This window comes from Acomys russatus, chromosome 9, assembly GCF_903995435.1.
Source record: "Acomys russatus chromosome 9, mAcoRus1.1, whole genome shotgun sequence".
NCBI classification, from domain to species: Eukaryota; Metazoa; Chordata; class Mammalia; order Rodentia; family Muridae; genus Acomys; species Acomys russatus.
The window spans coordinates 24,361,782-24,380,677 of NC_067145.1; the positions used below are offsets into that span (position 1 = coordinate 24,361,782).

General features: G+C 42.7%; 1 protein-coding gene across 3 annotated transcripts in view; it reads left to right on the top strand.

Moving 5' to 3' along the window:
* The first annotated feature begins 7,816 nt into the window (after positions 1 to 7,816).
* Positions 7,817 to 18,896, top strand: part of Ctnnd2 (catenin delta 2) — an 843,915-nt gene continuing 832,835 nt past the window's right edge. For all 3 annotated transcript variants that reach the window (XM_051151017.1, XM_051151020.1, XM_051151018.1), the window contains exon 1: positions 7,817 to 8,069. In XM_051151017.1, coding sequence (XP_051006974.1) covers positions 8,033 to 8,069 — 37 coding nt within the window. In that variant the 5' untranslated portion in view covers positions 7,817 to 8,032. The remainder of the gene's footprint in view (positions 8,070 to 18,896) is intronic.

Genomic DNA, 18,896 nt, shown 5'->3' on the forward strand with positions numbered 1-18,896 from the left:
AGTATTAAAATTCAAAAAAAAAAAAACCAAACAATCCATAATGGGATAAAAACAAACAGAATAAAAGAGAGCAAAGGAAAACACATAATAAATGCATACGGAAGCAAAAATACACGTTTGCAAACACAGGAATCCCATAGAAAACACAAAACCAGAAGCAATAATATATACATAAATCCCTTGTAATTTAAAAGAAAGAAGGAAGGAAGGAAGGAAAGAAAGAAAGAAAGAAAGAAAGAAAGAAAAAAGTCCTACAAAACATTACAAGGCAGGGAACAGGAACCTCTGAAGATGACATTGAGTCCACTACTCCTCTCAGCTCTGGGACCCCATTTTGGCCCAGATCCATGAAGGTGCTATGCAAGCTACCACAGACCTTGTGAATTCATAAGTGCACTGGTCCTGTTATGTTGTATGTAGAAGGCTTTGTTCCCTTGGTGTCCTCCAGGCCCGCTGGACAGTACTTTCTCTCTGACTCTTCTTCTCCAGGGTTCCCTGAATCCTTCAGGGAGGGAATTGCTGAAGACATTCCATTTAAGACTCAGTGTTAGCAGGTCTCCACTCTCTGCACAATGTCCTGTTTCTGCCTTTGTTCCCTTCTACTGCAGGGGAAGGCTACTCTGATGATGGCCGAACGAGGCACTGATCTTTGAGTATATCAGAATATTGTTAGGAGTTGTTTATGGCTATTTTTCTGTAGCAGAACACTAGTATTTAGTTTCACTCTCGGCCCCTGGCCTGCCTGATCTCAGGTTCTCGGACACTTGAACAGCATAAGGGAGGGTCTTAAATACATGGAGTGGGCCTTAAATACAACCAGTTACTGGTTGGTTACTCTCACAAGTTTTGTGCCACTAATGCACCAGTCTATCTTGCAGACACATCGGTATTTTATATTGAAGACTATGTAGCTGGGTTGGTGTTTACCTTTCTCTTATGGTAGCATACAGAGCACATCCTACTCAGTAGAGGTGAAGGCTCTAGCTGGGCACCAGTTTGACTCCTTCCTGTTTAATGAGTTATGTTGGTGTTGTCTTCAGCAACGGGGCCTTACTATCAGTCTGGGGAAAGCAACTAAATGCTTTGGCAATAGTTTTGGTTGTTGGGGCATTTTCATTGTTGGGCATTTCACGGGGCTATTTTGGACAACAATTTGATTAGATGTAACCCTTTTCTGGTACAGGAAGCTTCATTTGGTGACAAGAGATGTCCAGTTGGGCTCTCTCTTCCCCATTATTTCATTTAGATTGCCTTCTTACATGTCTATTTTTTAGGGTGCACACACACACACACACACACACACACACACACATGCACACACAGTTCTGCTGTATTAGGTTTCCTCAAATGGCCCTTAATTTTATCTGACCCTGTATTCTTCTATCATTTATCCCTTCCTAGTTTGATCCTCCCATTACTACTCCACCCTTGTGCATCCACAGGAATTTATTCTATTTCCCTTCCTTAGGAAGATCCATCTCTCTTCCTCATGCCCTTACTCAATACCTAACCTCTGTGGTTATATGATAAAGATTTAACTACTAGCATCCATATATAAACAAATACACTCCATATTCATCTTTCTGAGTCTAGATTACTTCACTCAATATGATCTTTCTAGTTGAATCTAATAAATTTAATAAAATCATCTTTAATGGCTATATAGTAGTCTATTGTGTAAATATGTGTAAAAAATGTGGCAACATTTTCTTTATCCATTCATTCATTGATGGACATCTTGGTTGCTCCTAATTTCTGGCAATAATGAATAAAGCAGCAATGAGCATGGACGAGCAAGTGGCTCTGCAGAAGGCTAAACAGCTCTTTGGGTTTAGGTCCAAGAGTGAGTGGTTCAGCTGGATATCGAAGTAAATCAGTTCCTATCTTCCTGATGAACTGCTATACTGATTTACACAGGAGCTGTACATGGTTGCACTACCACCAGCAAAGCATGAGTGTTCCTCTTACTCCACATCCTCACCAGTGTGAACTGTCAGTTGTTTTATAACCCTTAGCTGTTCTGAAATGTCTCAGGGTAGTTTTCATTGTCTTGCTCCTGGGACCATGCCATCACGCCTTCATCGTGAACTTTAACCTTTGGAACCATGAACTTTTTTCTATAAGTTGCCTTGGCCAAGGTGTTTCATCACAGCAATAGAAAAGTAAGTGCCACAGAATATGTTCCAGCATCCAGGTAAAGCCCCCTCTCCTGATGGCGGTGGGGGTAATGCTGAATGGTCCTGGGGACTTTGTGCCCAGTCTCATCACTGTAATATAATGCAGTTTTGTAAATATTGCAAAGTCATCAAGTCCTGTTGGCCTAGACCCATGAACCACAGTCTATTTCTGATGATTAATGTGTGTCCTTTTCTATATATTACCCCGTCATATAAAACTCAGAGATTTAAGTACGGACAGTGTCCTTGATTCCTGCAAGGGCCTTTATTAGACCCCTCACTGAGTCCTGCATCTTCCTGTGTAAGTACTGGTTTCATTGTGTATCAAAAGAATTTGGCTCTTATATAACATGGCATGTCCTGGTTTTGTGTTAGGGCTTCAGGCACTATTTGCTTCCATGCTACCTATGGTGGTTTAAATAATGGACCCATAGGCTCAAATATTTGAATACTTGGTCTCAATTTGGTGCCTGTTTGGGCAGAATTAAAAGGTCTGACCTTGCTGGAAGACACCTGTCACTGATGTAGGTTTTACAGTTTCAAAAGACTATTTTGAGTTCTCTCTCTCTCTCTCTCTCTCTCTCTCTCTCTCTCTCTCTCTCTCTCTCTCTCTCTCTCTCTCTCTCCCTTTCTCTCTCTCCTCCCATCTCTTCTTTTCTGTTCAAGATGTAAGCTCTCAGCAGTTCCTGCCATCAAGCCTTCCCTTTACCATCATGGATTGGAACCCTTAAAACAACAAGCTCAATTAAATGCTTTCTTTTACAAGTTGCCTTAGTTACATGTTTTTTTTTTTTTTTTTTTTTTTTTTTTTTTATTCTGGAAATAAAAATGTAACTAACACGCCACTCATGCCCTGGCATAGTGAAGAAAACTGCTTGAGGAGACATAAACAATTAAGAAACATCAGAAGCACATCCAAGGAAGGTGGAAGAGGAGGAGGAGCAGGAGGAGGAGGAGGAGGAGGATGTTTTCAATCATAGGCTCTGCTGGATCTTCCTTTGATGCTTTCTTCTATTCTTATCCAATATCTCTAGTTTATAGTCACAGAGAATTTATCATCTGCTCTATTGTTCCTTATTGATTGTTTAAACTTATCCCAGTAGTAAACCACAATAGATACCCAATAAGCATTTTCTGAATGAATAAATAAAAGAATGTTCCTTTCTCATATGAACTTTGTAATAAAGGCAGATTACTTGGAGTGTGAAGCTTTTAATCAAATGGTGAAATGACCCTTACACTGATCTTCACAAGTGTGGTTAATGAAGATTTGTTACCCAGTTGTTTTACTGTCCTCAAAAAATAGTATCATTCTGACGTAGCGTGCTGTGTATTTCATGCTTAGTATATATTTGTATCATATAAATCATATGGCATGATTACACTCATGTGTTATTGTTATGAAAACTTTGTTGTAGAATTTAAATCATAATATTTAAAAGGCTTTATTTTTTAATTATGTATACATATGTATTTGCATTAAAGTGCAGTGTGTGTAGAGGCTAGAAGTGGGTGTCAGGTCTTCTAAAACTTGATTTATAGGTGGTTGTGCACTGTCCAACATGGATGCTAGAAACAAATTAAGATCTTTTTCAAGAGAAGTTGTGTTCTTAATCTCTGAGACATCTCTCCAAAATTATGAATTTAAAGACTTATTGGGAATCCCTGTATAAAATACAAGACAGCAACTAACATTGCTGACATGTAGTTATACTTCCCAATTTCAAAAGAAGTTTTTTTTTATCAATAGGTAATACGCTTTAAAAATGGTAAACCACTATTTTTAGTTGATTACATTTTACTAATATTAACACAGCTTGAACTCTGAATTATGATATGTCACTTCATAAAATCTTTTTCATTATTATATTTTACTCTCAAAATATAAGTCAAACTTTCATGTAAAAATATATTTGCTGAGAAAGTGCCAGATTGAGAAAGCGCCAGATTGATTTCCAAAGTGGCACTTTCTCAGAAAACTGAGAATAGGGCTACCTCAAGACCCAGCTATTTCACTCCTTGGAATATACTCAAAAGATGCCCCACCACAAAACAAGGACCATGTTCATAGCAGCCTTATTCGTAGTAGCCAGAACCTGGAAACAACCTAGATGTCCCTCAGCTGAATAATGGATAAAGAAACTGTGGCACATTTACATTATGGAATACTACTCAGCTATTAAAAACAAGGACATCCTGAAATTTGCAGGCAAATGGATGGAACTAGAGATGATCATCCTGAGCGAGATAACCCAGACCCAGAAGGATACACATGGCATATACTCACTTACAATTAGACACTAGCCCAATAGAGTTGTCCCCTGAAAGTCCTCACTTAGCCGGAGATTGGGATAGATATTGGGACTTGCTATTGGAATGCTATGTGAGAGAAGTAAGGAAGAATGGGGAAATAGAAGGATCCAGAGGGTCCTAGAAACCTACAAGAAGACCATTAAGGCTAACTGATCTGCACCCAGGAGAGTCACCTCAAACTGGGTTACCAACCAAGGACAATGCATGCAGTAAACCTAGACCCTCTAGCCAATGGACAACACATTCTCCACAGTTGTGTGGAGACCAGGAACTGACTTGGACATGAACTTTGGTGCCCCCTATTTGACCACTTCCCCTTGGTGGGGAGGCCTGGTGCCACTCGGAGGAAGGTAAGCAGGCTACCAGGAAGAGACCTGATAAGCTGTGATGTTATATTGGGGGACGAGGTCCCCTTATGTCACAGATGTAGGGGACGGGAATGGGAAGATATAAGTGAGGGGATAACATTTGCGATGTAATATGAATAAATTACTTAAATAAAAATTAAAAAAAATATGTTTGCTTTATGTTTTAAGTTGATTTGGATGTTATTTCTATAACCCAGTACTCTAATAAAGTGCAAACAGAAGATCAGCAGCAACAAGTTTTCATTTAGCAATGATTGGTATAATTTGAACAGAATAACAGTCTTCTGGACTCACAGTGAGTGTGAAAATTCAGGATGCTGCTTGTGAATAGAACCACCAGAAGCAGGAAGCAAAAGATGGCAGTAGCGAGTCATCCCCAGGCTCAGCATCACACAGGAACATTTCACCCTATTTTTTCAAAATCATCTAATTGAGAATTTAATACTATCTCCAGTTACAAATTATTCTGGAAAAACAGAAATGACAAATGTTTCAATGAAATGCATAGAATAATAAATTAACTCACTGCAACCCAGGCAAGGCATTTCTGCTTCTTAAGTACCCCACACCCACCATAAGAAGTTCTTCAGGGACTGCTCATGGGTGTTGCCACAATGGGCAATAAAAAAATCAATGGGAATTTTCCAATTGCTCATTAAACAAAAGAAAAGAAAAACTTTGGAAGAGCATTTTCTCACACTGCATCTGTTTGGACATAAAAATATGTGTATTTTCTGAGCATAGGATCTGTGCATCTACTACAATAACTGATTTCACCTTAATTTGCTCCCTCTACTCACTGACTGAGTTAAAATATACAAAGAAAAAAATTAGTGGCCCAGAGAGATGGCTCAGTAAGTAAATGTGTTTGTTCTGCAAGTGTAAGAATCTGAGTTGGGATCGCCCCACCCACACAAAAAGCCTGGTGAGGCCAAGCACAGGCCGCTATCTCAGTCTTGCAGGGACCTGGAGACTGGAGGATTTCTGGGGCTTGGTGGCCTCCAATATTATTTCTGCAGGTTCAGTGGAAGACTGTGCCTTAAAGGATAAGGCCAAGTGGGACAGAAAAGAGCAATAATTTCTCCCCGGATCTCCAGGCACCAGAACACACATTCACATATACCACATGCCTGACATACATACATACACATGCCTCTCCCCCAGGCTAGCACACACAAAACCACCAGCTGACAACAACAGGCACACTAAGCACATCTTTTTTATTAATATATATTAATATATATATATATCTCGGTGCTAGCTTGCCTTACAAGTCCCAAATTCATTTGGAGCTGATGTAAATTAACACCTGAAAAATGACCACGTATCTTCCCTCAAGGGAAGCCCGCTATGTTAATGTCATTCCAACTTCAGAGTAGTACCCACACTGCATAACTACTTCTGCGAGTGACACCAAGCCTACCAGAGGTAGGCGGGATGGTGGATTACATTTCACTGTTGAGAACAGTCTTTGCTCAGTCTCCTGCCTCTTCTTTACTCGTTGAGTCAGTTAACTCAGCTTTTAACCAACTCTAGAGAATAATAGAAGATGTGTGAGATTTAATAGCAGTAATTTGACTTTGTTGGATAATCTCTTTCGGACTGTTTAGAAACATCCCTAGGATTACTGAAGCTGGGACCCCTCTTACTACAAGTTTGTGGTTTCTGTGCCGGTTATTTCTGTCTCAGAAAACGGCTCTACGAAGGGGGTGGAGTGCAGTGGGATCTTCGGGGTTAGGAGAGATGAGTAGTGGGGGTACTGACAGGCTTTGCAGTAACACAGGAACATAGGTGAAGGTCCTGAGGGCTCTCTGGGCACAGGGCACGGTTTTATTTTTTAATAAGATTTTTTTCATTGTGTGACTTTGCTTGCTAGGTGTTGCACTCTGTGTGGCCTAATGGCTGCTGGAGAGACATACAGAAAACTCAGTTGGAAATGGAGAAAGCTGCACAGGCTTCTCCGGGATCTGTGGAGTAGGAACACCAAAGTTTCCATTTTAGCAAGGGGCAATGAGAAGAGGAGAGGGGGAAAGTTGTTGAGGTGTAGAAGAGGACAATTGGATAAAATGTGACGTGAGAACTAGGAGAAATGTTTAAAGCTCTCGATCCAGAAGCGACTTCCTTGTAGGAAGTTTATCCGTTTTCCAGATTTGAGAACAGACTGAGTTTGCATAAGGGGCAAAGTGTATGTGAAAATCATAATCAGAACAGTGGAGGTGGTGGAGACAAGGCAGAAGTCCTGAAGTGAAGAGAACCTCTCACAGAGGTAAAACCGTTCTTTGCTTTGGAACCCTAGAATCCGCAAGAGCATCCACACCCATCCACTAGCTTGCATGGCTGGCTTGGTACTCTCCTTAACTCACAAGCTATTCCAGAACCCCTCAACTGTCCCTTTGCATACTGGCGTCTGCCCCGCCAAAATCAACACTCCACATCAGCTCCAGCCCGGGTGCTGTGCGCTCCCGAGGATGCAGGGTCCTCTTCCAACCTGCGCCGCCTCCTCCCATCTCTGCTGCCGTTACTGCCGCCGCGAAAACCAGAAGTGGAATTCGCGTGGCGAAGCGCCCGCTCTTTCGGCGGCACTGGGCATGCTCCGCACCCGGGGCAGGTTTCGGCGGCGGCGGGGCGGACGCTCCCTCACTAGCCAGGCGCCGGAGCCGGCCGCCGCGGCTGAGCCGGAGGCTGAGCTGTGGCGTGCGGCGGGAGGAGCCTCGCTCTCGGCGGCGGCGGCGGCGGCACAGGTGGCGCGGGCCGCGCGCAGGGCGCAGCTCGGGAGCGCTCGGCGCCAGGCGCCAGGGCGGCCCAGGCTCGCGCCCGCGGCGACAACCGGCCGAGCGGAGCGGCGGGCGCGGCGGCTGGGTAGCCCAGCCAGAGCCCGGGGAGCCCCGCGGAACCCCGAGGAGCCCGCGGCGCCCGCGGAGTCGGGCAGGGGGCGCTACGCTCGCCGCGCTCGGAGGGGCGGCCGGGCCGGGCGCTGCGCACTCGCGTCGGGAGCCGCCTCTCGCCTGCCGCGCTCGCCCCTGCTCCCAGCCAGCATCACTTGTCCCGCGGCCGCGCTCCGACAACAAAAGCGGAGGATGCTGCAGCTGGGCAAGGTCAGGACCTTGCTCTGAAGCCGGGCGGCGGCGCGCACGCCTTTCCCCTGACTGAGGAGCTGTCTTTGGCGGCGGGTGCATGTTCGCCAGGAAGCAGTCGGGCGCCGCGCCGTTCGGTGAGTTGCCTTAGCTGAGCTGCTGGAGCCAAGCGCATCCTCCGGGCGTCGTCCTCGTGCTCACACCGCCGGTGGGGGTTGGTCCTCCGCTGCCTGCCGTGCCAGGGGTGGCGGCGGTGGCTGTGGGGTGCTGTCTGCCCCGGGGGAGGACCGGGATCGTGCCGGGTCCCCTCTCGGAAGAAGGCTTTGCCCGGAACGGGGTCCGGGGCCAGTGTCTTTCTTGGAGCGGTTACCAAGTGGCTTCTCCGCGTGCTCCCCTCCCTACCACCCCTCTCCCCAAGAGAACGCGTATGTAGGGCAACACCGGCTGTTCCCCGCCACCCTCCAGAGCAACCCGGTTGCATTCATGACGTCCCTAATATACTGGAGAAGACGGGGTGGGGGTGGGGAAGACTTCCTTCCAGTCTTTTGCCCTTATGTTCAATGTCATTACGATGTTTGGGTAGAACAAAATGGAAAGACTTAGTCATATGCGTCCATGGCCATTTCTTCAGTCTCCCGCTGCTCGCCAGACTCAGACCCCCTTGGTCTATATTTAGCGTTTCCGAGGACGCATTTTCAGAGGGATTCAAGGCTTCCAGGGCTTCTCTGTCCTGACAATAGATAGCGAGGCTCTGGAAAGCGCTGCCTAAGAGGCAGGTTTGGCAAGGGTGCTTGTGCATGGGAGATATGCGTAGTGATATTTGGGTGATTCGTAATTAATGGCTGAAAGCAAAGCTGCGTTTCGCTCTCACCCCCCCTCCCCTCCCCGACCTTCCTCCTCTTCTGGTGTGTAATGTGTTTTCATCGATTGCTACTCAGCATGTTTGAGCCCCTCTGTTCAGAATAAAGTCTCTAGGAAGGAGGTGCAACCTCTCTGGTCTGAGGGTGGGGGTCGGAAAACAGACTTGGGGGCTTAGGGGGTGTGTATCCCTGTATTTTCCACAAAGAGCCACTTATTTCTCAAATGCCCAAAGTTGCGTTTCACTGTAAACATCGGGGTAATGAAGGGTGTGGAAGAAGAGGATAATAGAGGGGGAGGCTGTGCTCCCTCATATGAGCTGATCTGGTGTGCTTTAGCTTTGCAAGGCTTTATAAATATGCATGCCTAATGTTCTCAAACAAATATGTTGGCTTAGAAAAGAGATGTGTAATGAGCAAAAAATCAGGCCTCATAAGCATGACGGCCAGTTCACTTTTAGGAACTGTGTGACTGGTATGTAAGACACCGGAAATTTTCTGCATTGACTTCCATGAAACAGGGAGGTGTTGCCACTGCCTGTGAGTTACCTCATTGTGCACTCTTCCACTGGCGGTAGTTGAGTGGATGCCTGTCTGCTGGCGGGCAGGAATTTGCATAACTAGAAGGATTCCCAGCCACAGTACTAAAATCTCCTGGAAGATTGTTTGATATGACTCCTTTTGGGGTTGCCAAAATAGATCTGGGCATGATTTGGGGGGGATCCAGTCTATGGAAAGTATGGCCAATAGGGGCCAGAATTCTTGTGTATGGCATAGCTGCCTTCAACTGCTGGACGGCTCTTCCTTTGGTGTTTCTCTGTGCCAAACAGAATCCATTATTAATGTTGACCAGTTCCCTGACTGCTCTGCGGGTGACAAGGTCCAGTGCTTGAAGGGAGATGGCTATGTTTGGACTTAGTTGTTGGAATTTATAAGGACTGTAGTTTTGCTAATAACAAGTGAGCGAGCGTGGGAAAGCACTGCCCGAGGCCACACTGCTCCACCTAAGGGAACGCTTTTACCAACATCGGTGTAGTTTCACCTTCATTCATGTTCCGGGAACTTCATAGGAGCCCTTTGAGCACACTGTTGTATCCCTTGCATTATATTAATGTAAATATTCTTTCAGAAGCATGCCTTAGAAGGAGGAATGCTTTTCTCCTCTTTTCCTACCCCCCCCCCCCAAATCTGGTGTTTCACTGTTAGCCGTGGCTCTTAGAGACCAGTTGACACCAGTGTGTGCCCGTCTGTGCCTTCAGAGAGCAGCTGCTGGGTGTGAGGCAAACTCCATGTATTCTGCATGCAGCTTTTATGCCACGGTGTGGGTTGAAAGTGATAGCACCTGACTGAATGGCACTTACAGGAAGCGAATGAGGTTATTGCCATAATGAAATTGTCTTGGTCTTGTGGAAAGGGGTTATTTAATTGTGTGCGTGTTTGTGCAGTTGTAAAACCCAGTCATTATAGATGTCACTAATGTTTGCATTGTTTGCAATAAAAGTCATGCACAGTCAGATTCCAGCATTACCAACTACACATCTTTCGGTATAGAAGAGAAGTCAACAGTTCTTTCTCACAGTTTAGTAGTTTATCACAGACAGGAAAAAAATGAAATTAAAAAATAGTGGTTGAAAAAGGCAATTTTTAGTTTTGTTAAATATTTTTCTATGTATAATATCACTTTCATAATGCAATGTAAAAGTGAAAAGTGAACTTATAGTATTCTCCAAGAATTTCTTCTTGTGCATGTAATTGAATCTGTGGGGCCTCTCTCAAAAATGCAACTCTTTGTGTTTGGCATGTATGTGGAATTATTGAAGATTTTTTGCACAGTTTTTTTGGGGGTCAGGTTCTTCTTATAAAGGACAATCATTACTTTTAAATTTGGAATGACTTGTAGTATTTTGTTTACAAAACCACACATTCTTTGTGTGGATCAGTATATCTAGTTGTGACAAGACTACTGAAACCAAGTTAGAAAATGTTACATTTCCAGAGCCCCCAAATGTCCCCCCACCCCCATTATGAAGAGAGTATGAACACACCTTCTTGGAGCTTTCTCTGTGGTAATGCATATGGAGCCATGGCGAGAACACTGGTTTTCAGTGAATGCCAACTCTTGTCTCTTAGCCGCTCGCCCTTGACCATTAATGTGGTCATCAGACCCAGCTTATTTACCTGTAAGATGGGTACAGTAATGTAGAATATCTCAAAATGGTGATTTGAATATAAAGTCACTTGTCGGTTTTAAAGGAAAGTAATGCTTGTCTTGCCCTTGCGGACATAATTTTTGTTTTAAAGAGACCCCTCATAGTTGGACATACTTAAACTCAAATTCAAACTATGAATACAATCCAACCACACACTTGTCAGTTATTTCTTTTAAGCCTGTAGTTTGGTTGAAGGTATCATGCAATGGGTTTCTGTTAACTGGCTTCTGAGTAAGCAAACTTTAAGTCCAGATTGTTCATTGTACTGGCTTCCGTGGGAGTTGTCCCTATCCGTATTCCAAAGGTGAAGCACTTTGATGAAGGCATGAGCTGTGTGTTGTTGTGTGTGAAAAGTTGATTTCAGGAAAACAGTTCATGATTCTTGTTGCTAGCTTCAAGTTTATCTGATTAGATGCCAAAGTAGCAGCTTTTTATGACTATAAAACATTAAACATGTCATACATAAATAGTTTCCATCATATTGTCTGCCAGTCCAGCCTACTGGTTAATAAGCTGCCGGGTTAGGTTTAATGAATCCAATTATATTCGCAAATAATACCTCCAACATGGGAAACTCATAGGAATATTTTTATCATTCTGTGGTTTAAAATATGAGACGATGATGACTCCAGCTTTTTGTCTTTTAATCACATGGAGGCTGAGGTGATTTCAAGGTTTATATCTTGGTTAATTAATCTATAGGAAATGGTTCAACATTAGGATATTGAAATTATATTCTGTGTCAATTATGTTTTGACAGGTTGCAAACAATGACCAAATAAGTGAGACAGTGAGTCCTAGAAACTTCTGTCTTAAACATGCATTCACCCATTTATTACCCTGGTAAAGTTGTGTGCTAAATGCTAAACGTGTGTGTGTGTGTGTGTTTGTGTGTGTGTGTGTGTGTATCACATATTGTAATACATCCCAGTATTTCAAATTCATACAGCGATCACATACAGGTTGTAGGGCATGGGCCAATTTTTTCTGTATATTTAGGATCTGCTATAAAAGTTATTAGAAAAGTGAATTTCAGTAATGCAATGCTGTCTTGCATTCTCCTAATGCATATGGAGCTATGGAGAGAACATTGGTTTTCAGTGAACGCCAACTCTTGTCTCTTAGCCGTTTGCTCTTGACCATTAATGTGGTCATCACATTACCTGTAAGATGGGTACAGTAATGCAGAATATCTCAAAATGGTGATTTGAATATAAAATATGTGAAAGAATGACTTGTAAATTTGTACTTATTAAGACATGTGTTATTAAATAGGTTATGGACATTAAATGATTCCTGTCTTCTCTATCTAAGATTAGACAGTGCTGTAATATTATTTGATATTGATACAGCATTGTAAAATCTGTATTTTATAGCTTGGCATGCAAAATAGCAAGTTTTCTGTCTTGAATATCTTGCAATTCTTTCATATATTGAAACATATAATCATTAAGGTAAAGGAAATTAAGTTATATCTCCCAGCACTGTTTTTCTTAAACAATTGTCACATCCCAGCAGTGAGACATTTCAAGACTTTGATATTCTTTATTATTGTTATGTCAGCCTCCTGATTAAGATCAAATTTTCTGCAAAGATTAATGTTCTACAGAGAATGTTATAGACTGTTTAATCAGCATCACTCTGTGAGGTCAGATATTCAACAGCTGCTCAGTTTAGACGCCGAGAGCTGAGTTCTCAGCCGAAAACCACTGTAAAGGAATATAAAGAAACAGAAGCAGCAAAAATTGTATGGAAAGGAGAGTGCATCCTCCTTTAAAGGATATCGCTAAGAACAGCACCGAGGATGTACACTGGTGCCTTGTACATCAGAGGTCGTTTCCACGGATTCCTTCATCCTCAGGATCTGCAGTGGAGGCTGGCATGTGGGTCCTCCAGGTTTGAGGGTGCCCAGCTCCTGGGTATCACTGAGTTCTCCCAAGTTGTTGTAACTGTGACCTTCTGCAGCATAAGCTTTAAGGTCACCACACTGTGATATGCCTTAGAATTTGTTACAGAATGCAACCCCATGTGAGAGCAGGCTAATTTATCTCTAGCCAAGAAAGTGTTTTGGCAATCAGCATCATTATTTACATTCAGATTTAGGTTTGGTTGTGAGAACTGCCAATTATCTTTCCAGAGTAAAATACATATTGTAGCGAGACGCATTACTTAAAAAAAAAAAAAAGTAAACAGGTAAACCAAATATATTTTGTTAAAATCAGTGTAGGTGTCTGTGTGTCAACTATTTCTACAAGTTTTGAATGATATAGACATACCACTTTCTGAGAGCAATGGTTCATAGTGCTAGATCAAGAGTGACATCGTGTCATTGAAATTACTAAGTATGGTTGTCCTTCATATGCAAGGGCTGAGATTTCTCAATAGCCCTGTTTTATTTGTGTAATCATTGCGGTGACCACACTGACCTCAGAAATTACATTTAAAAGATGCATGTTGGATGACTTTAAGCCCCTACCCAGATCTAGCCAGTGGTCAGAACATTCTCCACAGTTGAGTGGAGAGTGGGGTATGACTTTCTCACGTACTCTGGTGCCTCACATTTGACCATGTCCCCTGGAGGGGGAGACCTGGTGGCACTCAGAGGAAGGACAGCAGGTAGCCAACAAGAGACTTGATACCCTATGAGCATATACAAGGGGAGGTAATCCCCCTCAGGAACAGTCATAGGGGAGGGGAGTAAGGGGAAAATGGGGGGGGGGAGGGAAGAATGGGAGGATACAAGGGATGGGATAACCATTGAGATGTAACAAGAATAAATTAATAACAAAAACAAACAAACAAACAAAAAAGATGCATGTTGGTCAGCATACATTTCTGTAGATGTTCTCTCTAGTTTGTTCTCTTAGTTCAGGATATGCTTCATGTCTGCTGAAATACCTCCTCTCATATGTATGCATAGCAACGTTAAGAAATATTTATAGTCTGTTTTAAAACTATGAAATGCACAGAAGTATCGATTACTGATGTCTTTAAGGAGCCAAATAAATAACCCTACCCCCTTGTTCTGGGCGGGATGGGAAATTAGAAGCGGGTGGGGAGATAATAAAGGAATCCTCTCCAGGGACCAACCCACAGCTTTGTGTGACCACTGAGTGACATCCCAGGTCCTTGGTTCATTATCTTTCTTCTTCTCCTTGGAGATTGAGCTGCCCCTGAGCTGGCAGAGCCTAGCCTTGCTCTCCTGCAGACAAGGATATATCCAGAGGAAGAAAGAAGCCAGGCAATGAGATCCTGTATTCTTCCGGGGCCAGGAAAGTGAAGGGTTGGACAGAGGCCAGAAGTGTTTCATTAATTAAGTTCCCTTCACCTGGAAGGAAGCCTCAGAAGTAAGAAAGAAGTGTTCCCTATTGGCATGGTCTACAAAGAATTCTGCTTTGTAGAATTCAGGGCATAGAAGCATTCAAGCATTTCATTTAGTAGTTGAGCTCTTTAAATATTTCACGCTGTTTTGTGACTATATGAGTAAATGCCAAGGGAGCGCCTACTGCCCTGGCGGACTTACAGTGAGGATGATTCATGAAATTCAGCTGAGTTACGAACGGTTAACTAAAGTAACCTGTCCTCGGGGCTTCATTCTCATGCTTCATGTTAGTGTTTAACTAAAATCAATTTCATGGCCTCTGAAGTGACAAACATTGACCTGTCAGAAGCTAACTTCCCAAATCACTATGTTAGTACTGATCAAGATAGCTCTAACCCAGAGCATCCTTTCCCTCAGTGGAGTTACTTAGACTGTGATTGGTATTCAGTGTCTCAGGACTAACAGGCACAATCATGGGCAGAGTTAAGAAAGGAAAATTTTACATTAGAAATAAATATGTTTTACGTGAGTCGGAGTGTGACTGCTCAATCTAAAAATGTCTGCTCCTTATAATACTTTTTATTCTTTATCAAATATTTTATTTGGTCCTTCAAATATTAGGGTAACATAGTATTCATTACCTTCAACATAGAATAATTTAACTCCCAGAAAGAACAGTTCTTCCACAGTAACCCAAGTTGTCCAAATAAAAGAGAGCTATAAAGTGGTGACCTGGTGGCGCATGCCTGTAATCCCAGTCCTCTGGGAGGCAGAGGCAGGCAGATCTCTGAGTTTGAGGCCAGCCTGGTCTACAAAGGGAGTCCAGGACAGCCAAGGATATGCAGAGAAACCCCATGTTTTTTTTTTTAAAGCTATAATTTAGCCCCGATACAGAGCATATTCCTTGAGCCTTAGGGAGACTAGTTGAGAATTTTCCAGATGTTGTCAATGTGTCTTCCAAAGAAGTCGTATCATTTATATGTCAGCACAGAAAGAGTAAGATTACTCCCCCATGATGTCGACCACAGTGGGCATTGTAATTATAAAGCAAATGCCCAGCACACTGCAAAATCACTATGTTTTCCTGAGATTTAGTTTGATTCTTAAAAAATAAATAAAGGCAAGGCTAAGCATTTCATCAGTTTGTGTACTTTTCTTCTGAGAATTCTTTACTGTATACCCACTTCTCCTTTTCTGTGCTTGACTCTTGTCTTAGTGATTTAAATTGCACTAATTATCTTTCCCTTTCCCTTTCATTTTGTTAATTTGTATTTTGGGGAGCAGGGTTCTATTGTGCTTTTATTAAAGAGAATACCTCACCACTCACTGGTTTGTGTCTTTGTGATAAGTAAAGCAATGGGGGTGGATATCAAGAGGCTAGCTACAAGATAGACCCCCAAGAAGTGGGTTGCTACTGTCACAATGAGTTTAGGGGACACACCAATTCCTACATTTACTGGTTGCGTTGAGGGAAAATTACAAAATCATGTACTTAAAATACTTAGCAAAATACCTAATAAAGGAACAACAAGAGTGTTAGCTATTCTTTCTATGAAATAATAAAATGTCATTGTTTTTATAATTTCTACTTCCCCCCCCCACCCCCAGTATGCTTAACTAGGCACCTGCACCCGTATAGGGGCGTCTTCTTGAGAAAGCTAGGTGGTTGCGACCATCCTGGCTTGAGTAGATGGTCCTTACCTATATTACAGATGCATTTTTCAGTGCTGTTTCATAGTTCCCTTCTTGTCAGGTGCAAGCTCACTGGGGAAGGAGAGTTTGGCATCAGTCTAAGGAAAAATACATTTTTAAAACTTACATTCTTTTTTTTCTCCCAGAGATGTGTGCCTATCCCCGCCCCCTGGTTACATACAGTAGGTTTTCCACCATAATTAGCCCACTTAGGAATTTATTTTATTATTGATTCTCAAATTTTAGGTAGTGATTGACACATAGTAAATATGCTAAGAATTACAAGTTATATGCATCACTCTGTTTTTATTGTCTAAAGTGGTTCATGAACCTTCATAAGGTTTAGCTGTTGTTTGCTTTGGGTTAATTTTGGATGTTGAGATGAAACTCTGAGGAGTTGCAGATACCATACAGCAATTAATGTGAAAACTGTATGGGCCACGCTTAAGTTCAAAATGTGTTTTGGAACTTTTAATGTACTCCAAAAATATGGTTTAACTGTTATGAGTTGGAATAAAAGTGTTTCCTAGCCTGTAAAACAGAGTGTTTGAACTCCATTTCAAAGACAGTTACAACATGGCCACCTCGCTAATGGCTGCAGTGACTGCGGTATGGCGTAGAGGAAGGAGTCTCGGTGGCAGTGTATTTGTTAGTTCTTTATACAACTTCAAATGTTGAAAGCTATGCTAAATAGGTTCAGGAAACTTCGCTGCAATTTTCTTTTTGCACGAAAATTTGGTACTTTAAAAAGGGGGTGGCGTAAAGCCTCCATTGCTCTTCAGCAGGGAAATCTGTCAAGCTATCTCTGGAATATTATTTTCTCTCCTGGAGGGCTGCTGTGTCTGGCGCTGGTGAGGCTTTATCAGAACAGTTTTAGAAGTGTGAACTGTGCTTGGGCTTCCTTTATTTTTTTTTTATTTTTTTATTTTTTGTCTTCAGCATATTTCTTTAAAAATACTTTCAATAGAATTGCAGAGATTCTTAGCACTCCCAACTTCAGCCTGCCAATAGGAAGAAGTAAAGGAAGTTACAGAACTTGAGTTTCTTCCATTCTCCAAATTCTCGAAGGAAATAAGGAGGAGAAGGGAAAACTCCCTACTGAGAATATGCTACTTAGTGGGTAGCATGAGTTTAAGCACTGGAGGAGACATGGTTTTGTTGTTGTTTGTATCAGGCTTCGTGGTCTATTCCCCTTACAAATCTAAAGTACTTTCCTGCCACTCGGGTGCATGATAACGTGTAGAATAACACCGCTTTCCCCATTGGAGCATATGCAGGAGGTAACCTTACCTTGCTCTTTGGACACTGGATAGAAGTAGGCTGTGGAAGGAAAGAGCGGGAAGAAGGGGTGACACCCCTTGCTCAGCAGGATTATATGTGCACACACTGGATAGGCATGCGGTGGAGAATACTGATCTGGGGCCTCTGTTAAAAAGTGAAGACATGTTTGAAAACTGTAAAAGAATGAGCCAGTGGCTTTCCCTAACTACTTTCCCTAAACTGAGCAGAATTAAGGTTTGGATAAGTAAGAAACCTTAAAGGGGAACAAACAACATGTTCTGGGTATGTTCCCGCAGAGCAAGATATGCTGGCTTCCCTTTGAGGTGGGGGGGGGGGTTGTTTTTCTACATGAAGGATTGCAACTCTCCTGTTCCAAATCAGTTTTAAATGGTGGTACAGCCTTATTTCCCATCAGGTCTGACATAGTTGTGCAAGCTCCCCTAAAATACAGTAATAGTCATAAGGACTCTAGATCATTCGTGTTAAAAGTCCTCTCCGCCTCTCACAGTGAAGCATAAGGCGCTTACCTGTCTCTCCTGTGGATTGACACACTGTCTGTTACAGCATCCCAGTTTGTACACACAGAATGGCAGCTGATGCCAAGTTACAAGAGGGGGAACTGCTGACAGAGCCAAGCAGCACTGGCTTTCTTAGAAGAGGGCTCCTGCAGGAAATGAAAGCAAAGTTATTACTTTGAGCTTTCATAGCACTTGAGTTTTTACATGTGTATTCTAATATAGCCTAGCACTTAAAAATGATAACTATTTTGAAAACAGCATTAACAGATTTCTGTCCAGTGTATTTTGCTGTGCTCACAGATCTTCAGAACACCCTTCCATGATGGCTACCTGATTGCGAATAGCAGGAGGAAATATCCAGGCATTTGTCTTTGTAGCTTTTGAGGTGGGGTGAGTCAGGGTTTAATGACTTGCCTTGTGAGATTTGCAGCTCTGGTCCAAAGAAGATGCTAACACTAAGCTATCATCACATACTCTCTTAGTATCCTTCTTGTGTACACAACTGTATCTGTTGCATGTTACCCTTCCTTCTCCTTCTTAGTATTTAGAACAAATTGTTGTGTGGACTATGAGTGTGGTTTTTAAATTTGCTATAGCTTACAAATGCTCAACACGCACGCCCATAACTTAGGTTAAGGAGGATGCTCACATGCCATAGGAGTGATTTCAGTTTTACTGCCGAGTAACAGAGTGATGCTACCTAGGTGTTTATTGCTGATGTGTTTTTGAGGATGGCTCGCTGCAGGTCATGTTGAAATAATGCGGCTGCTTCTAAGTTCATTGCATGACATCAAGAAGGATGCTCCAGCTGGGTTCTGCACATGCTGCACAGCAGTTTGTAGTGGTTCTACCAGCTACCACTACAGTCAGCATGGAAGCTGTACTTTCACCCTGGTTTCAAATAGGGCCACACAATAGGGTTTCAGATGTTATAGGGTATGGTGGACAAGTGTGCAGAGTCCCATGATGCCAGAAGATTTTGGTTTTAAGGCAGCAGATAGTGTTTTTGCAAAGTGTCTGTGGATGATCAGTAACATTGGAACTTGAATAGAACACTGAACGGCATAAATCATACCTAAGTCAA